The sequence below is a fragment of the Capsicum annuum genome, chromosome 1, assembly GCF_002878395.1.
Source record: "Capsicum annuum cultivar UCD-10X-F1 chromosome 1, UCD10Xv1.1, whole genome shotgun sequence".
NCBI lineage: Eukaryota > Viridiplantae > Streptophyta > Magnoliopsida > Solanales > Solanaceae > Capsicum > Capsicum annuum.
Window position 1 is genome coordinate 3,299,082 of NC_061111.1, and position 12,788 is coordinate 3,311,869.

The 12,788-nt window shown below is 31.7% G+C and overlaps 1 protein-coding gene across 6 annotated transcripts; it reads right to left on the reverse strand.

Moving 5' to 3' along the window:
* Positions 1-429: 429 nt before the first annotated feature.
* Positions 430-7,578, reverse strand: LOC107864703 (GPN-loop GTPase QQT2). Of its 6 annotated transcripts, none has more exons than XM_016711144.2 (8): positions 7,395-7,548; positions 6,880-6,924; positions 5,739-5,807; positions 5,458-5,566; positions 5,096-5,322; positions 1,796-2,086; positions 1,022-1,227; positions 430-908 (listed from the first exon to the last, which is right to left on the reverse strand). In XM_016711144.2, exons 3-8 carry the CDS (start codon positions 5,796-5,798, stop codon positions 641-643), a joined length of 1,161 nt encoding a protein of 386 aa, XP_016566630.1. In that variant the 5' UTR covers positions 5,799-5,807; positions 6,880-6,924; positions 7,395-7,548; the 3' UTR covers positions 430-640. The 6 variants fall into 6 exon arrangements, with proteins under 6 accessions (XP_016566630.1, XP_047270459.1, XP_047270455.1 ...); XM_047414503.1 differs by having other exon boundaries at positions 6,820-6,924; positions 7,395-7,541; XM_047414499.1 differs by having other exon boundaries at positions 7,389-7,539.
* Positions 7,579-12,788: the final 5,210 nt, after the last annotated feature.

The window sequence follows — 12,788 nt, forward strand, 5'->3', positions numbered from 1 at the left end:
TGATACTACCCTATTTTTTACTTTTAACTTATTTTGACACTTTTTTACCTTGCCAAACACCCACGTGCAGGTTTGAATTTTAGGCACTATAATTTTATTTTACGAAATAAATTTTGGATAATCATATACCTGTTGTTGCCGTGCACAATATTTTTTTCTTGATATTGTAATTATAATTGAGACATCTTGAACATTGAGTTGATTGTTTAGGAATCATACGATCACAATTCACAACATATTTTCTTTCTTGATATTGTAAAAAGCTACTACTTCCTGATACTTGAGAAATACTATTTGTTCTCCTTACCAGACATCAGTAATTTGTGAGAAAATACTTATTTTTTGTGAAAGTATTTTATGGAAAACATTTTCAATCGAGCCAAACACGCCCACTCTAGCAAATTGACATAAATAGAGAAGGTAAATCAGTAGACAATCAAAATCTGCTATGATTTTTCTTCAGTAAAAAGCACACAAAGCCACATCAACCTAATTCTTGAACTACCAAAATGAGATGCAACCAGTGGCCAGATTGTCACATTTACAGAAAGTAGAATCAATGTTCTGTCCTGAATTTCGGGTTTAGCGCGTTTTGATCAGCCCTATACATAGTTTTTCTTAAAGGACACCATGTACAGTCTCAGAATGAAAAGCCGGCAACTTCTTCATCTTCATCTTCGTCTATGGCATCTTCATCGTCACTGAAAACCCGGATGTCATCTTCCTCTTCTTCATCCTCCTCGTCCATCATAGCCTTGTCCTTCCCTTTTCCATCCTTCAAACCGGTGCTCAATACTGCAGTTTCTCCTCTAGTTTTCTCCATATCTTTCCTCAGCTTTTCCATATTCTCCCTTCTGCGGTTTTCCTCTAATAGCTGCTTCTCCTCCCGTCTCTTGTCCAAGTCGGCCCTACAAGGAGAAGTTTGCAACAATAAGAAAGTGGACATAAAAGGATTTTAGCATATCCAATTATCAGTGGTATTTCAAGAAGTATAAACATTAAGTTTCAGGTACTGTAATACTTGTAGGTTTCCATGAACTCCTCAGCGCTGGCATCAATTGCCTTAAAAAAGGCGTCCATCCCAGCACCTGAAACTGCAGAGACTCCAACTGATCTGAGATTCTTGTAGAACTCCTCGAGTGCAAGAGAGAGGCTTCGAGTCAGAGTAGATGTGTAAGTGTTGTCCGCATCTAGTGCCGCATGAAACACCTCAAAATCTTTCATCCACTGCATTTGAAGTAGTAACATCACAAATCATAATTCCAGAAAAGCAGCAAACGAAAGTAAAAGCAAAAAAGGCTGAAAAATCAGTAGAATTTAATTGTGCACTCAACCACAACCACCCATTCCTCCCTTCTCTCTCCCCCCCTTCCCCTTGCACATGCACACACGCATATAAACATATTTTTAAATTGGTAAAAGGCTCATTATATTAATGTGCAGCAAAATGGGTTGCAAGTAGAATATATGAAAGATCAATCATGGTTTCCATGATAAAGACACACAACTGCACAACAATCATCATAACCAAAGGTTTACATGATGACACTGTGGTTTAGACTACTTAGCAAGCAGATACTGCACATAACAGGAACACTTTTTTTTGGGTGTACGGGCCAGCTTGCGCACACCTCGATTAATTCCATGGGGTCATCATTGGTTTATATTAAGTGCACAAATGGAATACTTTCCATAACAAACTTAATATGACTAATAGTGGAGACAGCCAGACCTTTCTCTTCCTCCCTGCGCTTTTCAAGAAAAAAAAAAACAGAGTCGAAGTTTGTCATGTTACCTCCAACGCAAATTCATGATTAGCTACATCCGTCTTGTTAAATGCCAACACCAACGGCAACCTTGTTTTGTAGAGGATGCTACAAGCATACAGCATATTGCTCATAAAAGTAGCTGGACTTTCGGATCGTGGTGTATCAACTACATATGTCACCACAGTGGGAAAAGTAGATGCAAAAGCTTCAGTGATAATTGCACCAGAGGCAGACCAAGTGAATATCTCAATCTGTCCAGGAGTGTCCACGAGAACGTAGTCCAATTGGTCTGCTCGTTTTTCAATAACTGATATCACCTGCAAATAGATAGAAGAGGCTGTTGTCTCGACAGAGCTAGAGAAATATAATGTATGTAAACCTTGAATCCCCTCAAATCCTGCAGGGTACTCCCCCTCTAACAAATGATGAAGAGAGAATTGGTGAAAAGAACAAATACTACAAATAAAACTTCAATAATAGATTTTATTGCTTTCACATCTTTCCACCCTACATTTTCAAAACCAAAGTAACTTTAACTGAGAAGACTATGATGCAATGTTTCAGCAAACTTTAGAGAAGCATCACTATTTGCTTCTACCATCTGGAAAGTCAAACCTGTTGTTCAGAAGAAAAACAAAAAGGTCCAAATCACGGTTTCTAGACATGAGTAACACACTGATACCAACACCATGCTGCACAAAAACTCTTTGAAATAAGAGAAAAAACAAAAAGGTCCCAAATCACGGTTTCTAGACATGAGTAACACACTGATACCAACACCATGCTGCACAAAAACTCTTTGAAATAGGAGAAGAAAATGACTAATCAGCTGATCCAGAGAATTTCAGTTTGTTGCAGCAATCAAAATGTAAAACTAGTCAAACACATCTTTCTAACTAGCCAGAACATTGGACCTCAATACATATAGTGCACTCACCAGGTATCCTCAAGTTTTGAATTGGAAATGGGTTTTTTTGACATAACTAATGTAAAAGCAACAACAACAACATATCCAGTATATTCCCACAAAGTGGGGACATAACTAATGTAAAGGAAAAACAGAAAACCAAAGCCATTGAAGAACTGATTAATCTAGGTTGACCAACTTCAAATTCCTTATCAATAAACCGGAACCTAAAGTATATGATTGAACATAATGAGATATGATACGATCTACATTTGGATTAGACTTATTAATCAAACAGCTCTAGTAATAACTTGAAGATTAAAATCTGGATAACGTAAGTGGATTGGATGAAATTAGGTAACATATTCAATTCACTCCCAGAAAACATGGTCCAAGTGTTTGAGGAACAATTTTATTACTGAGTGCATACAGTCCCATAAAACAATTGTTGACTGACATGCAAATCCACTAAAATTTACAGACTAATATCCCTTAGACATTCACTCGGTCCATTTTTCTATCACAACAAGATACCAATCCAAAGAGAAGACTTGTATACCATAAAAGATGCAAGAGGGAGGAAACTACAAAACAAGGTTTCTCTAGATCACATTAGTTCAAGAAAAAATAGACTGCATATAGATAGACCCTCAAACTTGGAACATTTTCTCAGTTAGACACCACAATTTTTATAGTGATCATCTGAACACCTCTATTTTGTAGAGCTGTATCTCGTGCACACCTGTATCTGTAAGACCGTGTGCATGACACATTACAAATAAAAAGAAACACAGGAGTAAAATCTCAAATTATGATTTGTATCTTTGAAATCGGGAAACTAGGAAAAAAAGACAGTGAATTTGAATCTGGAAAATTGTGTTGAATTTTTGTTAACACAGAAATTACAACAACAACATACCCAGTGTATTCCCACATAGTGGGGTCTGGGGAGGGTAGAGTGTACATAGACAATACCACTACCTCGGGTGAAGTAGAGAGGCTGTTTCCGATAAACCCCCGGCTTAGGACCGATAACAGTATAACAAACACAAAAGATAAGTGCATATAAACTAGTATGGTCAAGCCATATTACCACTAAACAATAATATAGAGTACAACCATGAAAACACTAGTTACATGATAACCCCCACCCCAAAGACTTAACCAGCATGATGTTCCCTCAGATTCAGATATGAAAAACTATAAAAACTATGCCTCAATCACAAATTAGTTAGCAAATAAGATTTAGTCCAGAAATTAAAGATGTCAATTTTCCTCTTGCTAGAGCAGAATCAAGCAGTAAGTTAGAATGAAGGTCGCCTGAATATTGATGAAAAGGCGTCTTCCACAGGAACAGGAGAGATGTACAAAAATGTAGAGGAAAAAGGAAGGTACAAGAAACAAGTCAACTATATCAACAGGTAGACTGCCTCAACCGAATGGATTTAAAAAATCTGCATCAAATTGAAATACTTGCAACTCAATATGAATAAGAAATTAGAAATGTTCATCAATGCCTAACCATAATCAGGTTGGCTAGTCCTCAATGCTTCATTTATTTTCTTCATTAACCCTTTCAACAAGGGTAAAGAATAAAAGGCATCAACTAGACTGTAAGGTTATCAGTGAAAATGACCCTAAAAGTTGAAGACCAGAGCTCTTCCGGGAAGAGGAACACATTTAAGTAAAGCATCAAAACTCTTGCTGATTCAGTGGTTACAGCATCTGGAAGAAATCTGCACCAGGTCATCACAACGATGAAGTACCGCCACAAATATTTTACTTATCTACAAGACAATGGACAAGCAACTTCAGCAGTTGGCATTTACCAACTTGTTAAAATCTGCGACCTGTCGCACTTGTTAAAATCTGCGACCTGTCGCACTTACTTCTTTCCATGGTGTTATCATTTTGCTTCCAAAGCTTTTTTCTTTCATATGATCAAAACCAGAAAAACTTCAACTTAAGTTCAATTCCCCTCCTCAGCATTCACTTATTGCTGATCATAAAGCAGTGTATGAAAGTAAGAAAATTAGCCCCCCTTTACTCAACTAGATAAATGAACACCCTAACTTGATTTTCTTAGCACCCCTTTACACAACTTGATAAAAGTTAGAGAGTAAAAAGCAATGTGGGAAGAAACTCTATGTGGGAAGAAACTCTATGTCGGGTCATTTTAAGACTTTTAAGCGCTTAAAATTGACTGATAAATAAGTTGTATGCCATATCAGACTTCTATATTTACGCGACACATTCCTGCCTAGTTGAAGTGTCTATACGACCACTACCAAAACCAAAGTATCTAACGGACAACTTGTGCAAAGTTTAAGGGCTATCTATGTATTTACACAGGAAAGACAGGAAACGTCGTCTCACAGCCTATTCAATAAAAGAAAAAACAGATCACATCAAAATTTACCTCATCAAACTTTGTGGCAAACAAGTTCAGTGAAGTAAGAATTCCTCCATTTGGCCCAAGATTGAATTGCTTCATGACTTCCTTGTATCGAACGGTATCTCTAATATCAATATTTGCTCCAAATGGAAGGGTCAAGACAGCAGGATCAAGGTTCAAGACATAACCCCGAAGATTGGACGCCATTGTGTGGCAAACAAGCCGATGGAGAAACGTAGTTTTTCCACTACCTAATCGTCAACCAAAACAAGCGCTATATCACCTCTTCCAGTAAAAAATAGATCACAACAAACAACTTGGGACAAAGCTAGTATCTCAAAAACGGTATACATATGAATCCTTAAAGCAAACAAATAGGACTTTACCAGCCATCCCAACCACTATGATAATGACAGGCTTTTTCTTGAAAGGGAAGGATGATCCCTCAATATTAAGATTTTGCATCGACTTAGAGATATCATCATTCTCCTGAACCTATAACCAGAGAATGTATGCAGAAAAGGAGAATATTAGTTAAGGCCTAGCTTCCTCAGCCGTAATCAATCTGAAGAGTTGCAAAAGTAATCCAAATTAAGGATATTTGAAATCCAAATTAAGAATATTTGGAATCCAAAGTAATTTCTTAATTCAAATTGAGAAAATTCACCTTACTGTCAACTTGCATTGAACCCTCAGCCTCTTCTGGTACCTTTGCATCAATCTCCATTCAAGATAACTGCTAAGTCAGTGAAGCAAAGCCTTCTATCAACCTCAATGTAAAGTAATTAAGACCATATCAAGTGTAAAAAACAAAAAAGTAAACTAGAAAAGTAGAAGACAACGAAAAAATGGTGACAATTAATAAATGTTGGAACATCACAAAAGGCCAACACCAAATTCCATAAAGATTCTGCCGACGGCTACGGATAATAACTTTGAGTTTCTTTTTTTTTAATGAAAAACCTCAAACTAATGATCACTTTTGATAAAGCTCGAACTAGTGATATTGTTCTCAAACTAGTATGGAAACTTCTCAAATTCCAAATGGATCATTCCATTTGGAGTCTGATCTAGGATTTTGAGGTTTGGGGTGCAACTGTTTTGAACATAACCACGTTATTTATATGAATCAAATAAGGTATACATTTGGTTGGTTTGATATATTTTGGGCTATGATTCAGGGTACTCCTTTCAATTTCTAAACAAAAATCAATCTGAAAAAAAAGTTTGTATTTACTTTTTTGACACCCTAAAGCATTTTTTTCCCGATAAACCGTTGTGTCAAGGCCCGCTTTCGCTCCCTCAACTAATTCTATGGGTATGGGATACCTTTCACGGCAGCATCAACACATACCCAGATACCTGGTTATACTGTCCACCAAGGCTAGGAAAGATGAGAAGAATAACCTAATGTTTTTTGTCATTGCTGGGGTCTGAACCTGAGACCTCATGTTCTCAACTCAATTCATTGACCACTGGGTCATACCATACGGTGCACCTTAAAGCAATTATAAACTCTAATAATATTTAAAACAAAAAATAGTGTATTCTTTTAATCATTCCTAAATGGCTAGATTACTTAATACGCTGCATCGAATTTGCACCCATTATTATAGAAGTTCAAGTTACAACACTAGAACAAGCTAGATTACAAGCATTCAAAGATGAAAATGTTAAACACAAACCATAAATAGAAGCACAGATAATAACTAGACAGCATAGAGCACCGTAGAACAACTTTTTAACACCTCATTTATTTTTTAAGTTTCTTTTTGATAACCGTGGTGTCCGGGCCAACTTTCACGCACCTCGACTAAATCCACGGCATACCTTCCACCTCCCATTCAGCAAACCTAGGACAAATGGGAGGAATCACCTCATTTAAGTAGATAGACAAAAAAAAAAAAAGATAACACAAACTCTCAATTGAAGCTCATTGAAGAGTAAAATTTTCGCTCAAAACAGTTGAAAATTTTACTCTTCTTTTTTATAACCGTGGTATCCATACCAGCTTTCGCGCACATCAACTACTGAAACTTAAAAGCCAAAATTCAAGTCCTCTTTTTCTTTTCCTTATATCTTAATTCTGTACACTAATTTAACTTTATATATCAATATCATGTGAACATAATCTACAAATTTTTTACAAGATTTTCACTGAGCAAACTCATAATTTAACTTTATATATCAATAACATCAGCTCTATGAACATAATCTCCAAGCTTTTGACAAAATTTTCACTATAACAAGCTCTTAAGTAAAGCAAGCAAAGCTAGATATTCGCAATGGAAGAACCAACAAAAAAGGTCACCGGTACTTGTACTTTTTCAGAAAATGAAGAAGACACCGTCGGAGAATTGCAACCGTGAGCAGGCTGAAGGCGGTGGAGGAAGTGGTGGCGGAGTGGGAACAAGAGGGACGAGGAGGGTTTTGCTCTTTAACGGGGAGGGAAAATATAAAATGACTTTGGAAAAGAAAAGAGGGGAATTTACTTTTAAATAAAAAAAAAAAAGGAAAATGTGAGAATTAATTGAGCTTAATAAGCCCAATAAACAATAGGGCCTATTTGGAAACTATGGTTAAGGTAGTCGTTTGGTTGATAGACCGACTTTCGTGCCTATCGACTAAATTAATGGAAAAAAAAATAATATAAATATACATCTTAACATATTATATTTATATAAATATTTATTTTTATAGAATAATTATAAAAATCACAACTAATTATGTATATTCGTTTGATGTATCGGGAAGGTAATCATGTATCTTGACAAATTCAATATAGAAAAAAAAATATATTGAGGAGCTAATTACGTATCTCGACAAATTCAAAATCAAAATTTTCGATAATTATGCAAAATATCGAAGTTTTCTATAATTAAGTTACAAACTGTCAAAATTTATGTTGTTTTACTTAGCAACAGCAGATATCATGCAACTCTGTCCACCAACATTAAAAGAAATGTGAAGAATCACCTAATATTTTTATTTAAGAATTATAGTCTTGAGATTATGATTTTTAAATTAATTTAAAAGTGGAATGAAATAATTCTAAGCTTGAAGTGATGATGTGGGATATTTAGAATTAAGTTTGAGTGAATTTCTAATGTGTTTGATTTATAGTATTTCATCTTATTTTGATACTAGACGATCTATGCTATGTTTATTTGAGCTTTAAATAAAATTGATTATAAAAAAAGAATTATAGATAAATATGTAAATAAATTAAAATGTACAATAAATTTGTGTTGAGCTAATTTTGGAGTCAAAAGGGTTCGGTTGAGCAGGATTGAGATACAACGTTCAAAGTTTTAAATTTAATGATATAACGCATAAGATGAATATGGAAGCGAGACTCGATGCCTAAAGCTTATATCCAAAGTTTCATGTGATGAGAAAGTGCCACTAATATCAACAGGGTTGTGGTAGGGTGACAAGTACTCTTTATTATTAATCAAAACTCTCAAGTTCGAGCCCCCCTGCGTACGGAGTTGCCTTTGTTGAAGAGTGCTTTGTTCCCAATATGTTACTTCCCAACATGAATTTGAATTTAGTTGGATTCTAATATTAAAGAGTGTTTTGCTCCCAATATGGTACTACGTTGAAAATCAAAACAAGAAAAAATCACCAAAACTTAATATGGATAGAACGTCAGGTTGAAAATCAAAACAAGAAAGCATCACCAGAATTTAAAGATGAATTCTATAGAGTGGAGTATTGTAGAAGTTGAAAGTATTTAGTCACATTTTAATGTTGAAGAGTGTTTTGCTCCCAATATGGTACCAGGTTGAACACCAAAATAAGATTCACCAAAACTTAATGAGGATGTCGAATGCTGGGTTGAAAATCAAAATAAGAAAGTATCATCAAAATTTGAAGACAAATTCTATAGGATGGAGTATTACAGAAGTTGAATGTTACAGATGTGATGGGTGCGTGAACATAGTCGAAGAGATAGATTATAAATGAGGATTTTCAAAAAGGTGTGAGTGCTTTTGGGTGGAGTACAATAATATTTTGTTAACTTCATCATGTACATCAAGGGCAGAGTTACCCTTCGGATAGGGGTTCATCCGAACCCCTTTCAGCGAAAAATTATGCGATATACGCATGATTAATTTTTTTTTTATGTATATATAGTAGATGTTGAACCGCTTCGATTAATTTGTATGTTCACTTATGAATCCCTTAGTAAAAATTCTGGCTCCACCACTGATGTACATATGTATGTTCACTACAATACCTTCATTGTGAACATAATTTACAGATTTTTGAGATAAAATTGTCCTTTAATCTCATACAATATAAATATTTCCTTCCCTTTAATTTCTCATTTAATATTCAACGTTGTACTAGAAATCTGTTAATCCAGCTTTACGTTGCATGGAACCCATTTAAGAATCGCATTTTCTATCAAAAATATTTTCATATTTAAAACTAGACTAAAGTCTCTAATTACGAAAGAAACAACCTCATTCATTGCACCATATTCCACGGCATTCGCAGTGGCTAAATTTTAAATACATCGTACATACTGATTATTTGTCAAACTAGAAGTGCAAGGCCCGTGTCAGCACGGGCCCAACAATAGAACATGCGATTTGCAATTTTTAAGTTTTAGGATTTATGTTAGAATAAGAAGTTTGAGCAGTTGAATGTTTTCATTAGTATGATTGAACTCAGGGTATCACAAGCTTGTATCAGCATGGGCCCAATATTAAGATATTTTAATTATGTACGATTGGTTAGATTGATGTCAATGTGAATTATAAAACATAAATATACAAAACATGTTAACTACTTGATGGTATTTTTGAAGGAGCCAAATTATTTCACAAGATAATCATATATAACTTACTTATATAAATAACACAATTCTATGCATTTTGAAGTTAAGATCTTTAATCATATTACTGAAATTTGTTACATTAAGTATAAAATATGAGATTAAAATTACTACATAAAACTTGACACTTGTTGTATAAAATAAAGAATAATTGTTGAAAAAGATAAATGGTTATCAACTCGTTGCATATTACTTCACATGTGGGGTGTAACTAATAGGTTAATTAAAATTGCATTGTATTCCCCCACTAAGCCGACACAAACATCCTTTGCTTTCATTTTTTTTTTTATTTGTCAACTTGTTATTTGAAGTTAAAATTAATTTAATATTTTAAATTTAAATTTTAAGTGTTTTAAAAATTATATATATATATATATATATATATATATATATATAAACTATAAGTTACCATCTGTCATATTAATTTAAGTTATTTGATTTTGAGAACAGGTAAAATATACTTCAATAAATGTTTTATCGAACTTTGCTTTTGTATATGTTGTTTCCATTGAGACGCAGGAGTCTTTGTTAGAGTGTATAAAAGTAATTTTGAATAGAATATATTAGTAATGTTTACATTATTAATGTTTGTATTGTTTGTACTAATATTATTTCTTATACACTATTTAATGTGTTGTATTAAACTTGTCTTTTCAATCTTGATATATTTAAACAAAAGTTTTTTTTAAAAGAAGATTGCATATACATTCTAAATTTCATCCGAAATTTAGCACGGGTTCAATATATGCAATTTGTTTCTCAATTTATATGACACAAATAGAATTAGGATAACCAATCATACTTTTAATATGTATTTAGATAATTAAAGTTATTAACTACTATAATTTATAATATTTTTTATTTATTTTTCAAATAATATACATTATTTTCTTGTCCAAACTTTTGTGATATTAATAGTCAGTTATATTTATAAAATAATTTAAGTTCAAAATTTTTGTGATTTATAATACTTTTCTTCTATTATAATTAAGTGATACTAATACAACTTTGAGAGTCAACCAAATATTTTATATTTTTTTTAAAAATCCAAGTTGTTAATTATTGTGATTTATAATTTTTTTTATATATTTTTTTGAAATATATAACAAATTAATTTTTTTTTAGATATTTTAAGTTGTTAACTATTGTAATTTATAATACTTTTTATGTAATTTTTGAATAATATATGTTACTCTCCTTGTCCAGAGTTTTGTGTCATTGATAGATAATTATATTTTTTTAGATAATTTAAATTTTTAATTATTGTGCTTTATAATATTTCTTCTGTTCAAATTTAAGTGACACAATGCTTCATAGATGTCTTAAATGACTTACAAGGACTAATTAGAAGTGACAAAGCAAAATTACGATAAAAATACCCGTGAAAAAATTTAAGTGGATCTCATATAAGATGTCAAGTTAATTTAAAACATCAAGAGTTAATTTTTCATTTTTCTATCCATTTTACCTTTTTTATTAAATATTATTATTTTTTTAATACATAAATAATTTATAATAATTACTTAGAAGTGATATAGCAAAATCATGATTGAAGCAGCTGAAGCAGATATGTCATAAATATTTTTTTTAATAAATATTATTAATTTTTAATATATAAATGACTTATAATAATTAATTAAGGATGATATAATAAAATCACGGATTGAATATTATTAACTTTTCAATATATAAATGACTTATAATAATTTATTAGAGGCGATAGTTAAATTATGATTGAAGCATACGTGTCATAAATGCCTATTTTATTTTTTAATATTATTTTTTTAATATATAAATGGCTTATAATAATTATTTAGGGGTGATATAGGAATGTTGGTGAATTTTTAAAAATAAAAAAACACAATTATTAGGTTTATTTAGTTTAAATCATAATTCAATAGGTTTTAGATAAATCGAGAAAAATATCGAACTATTCAAATAAGTTATATGAGTAAAATACATTTTATATATTAAGTTTTTTAAAAATGAAATATTAAAATTTTTGCTTTTAGTTTGAGGTGATTAAAATAACTATAATCCAATAAATAATTAATGCTCAAAATTTTAATTAAAAATTCAATTAACTTGTAGGAATAGCATGCTCAATTCAATACAGATAATATCATTTGCATATACAAAAATAACCAATTATTATTATTTCGTAACGAATTATGTTTAGCCATATATAAGTAAAATCTTGTTACGTATTTTTCTTTAGTTTCTTTTTGTTGGTATATATTGACTTGGCATGAATTTTTTAAAAATATTTATTAAAAAAATTATTTTACTAAATTAGATTTATTATTTTTACATTAAAAATTTAAATTAGGCAAACTTGTATTTAATGAAACAAATAAGGAAGAAAGCAAATTATATGTTTGACATGAAATGTAAATAAAGAATAAAATGTATTTAATTATATTTATCATATTAATTATTACAATAAATTATTATCTTATTAATCAATTTACTTTAATATAATATATTTCAAACAATTATATATATATATATATATATATATATATATATAACCTAAATAAAAGTAGAATATAGATACTCACCTCCATCCTAAATACAATGAGAAATACAATTTTTATAGAACAATTATATCTTTTCAGAAAAATAGATAAATAAAAATAAAAAAATAAATTATAGATAGAGGGCCCTCCAGACCGCCACTGTGTGGGAATATATTAGGTTTGTTGTTGTTGGAGATAGAAGGCCTGAAAAGGAATGCAAGGTCAGAGAGCCATCTGCAGTGGCATTATGATAAATTTCTTAAATGATATTATATATAAATAATGAGAAAATAATGAATTTTATTTTAAAATTTTTGATAGATTCAAGCACAAAAAATTTTTAATCTTTAAT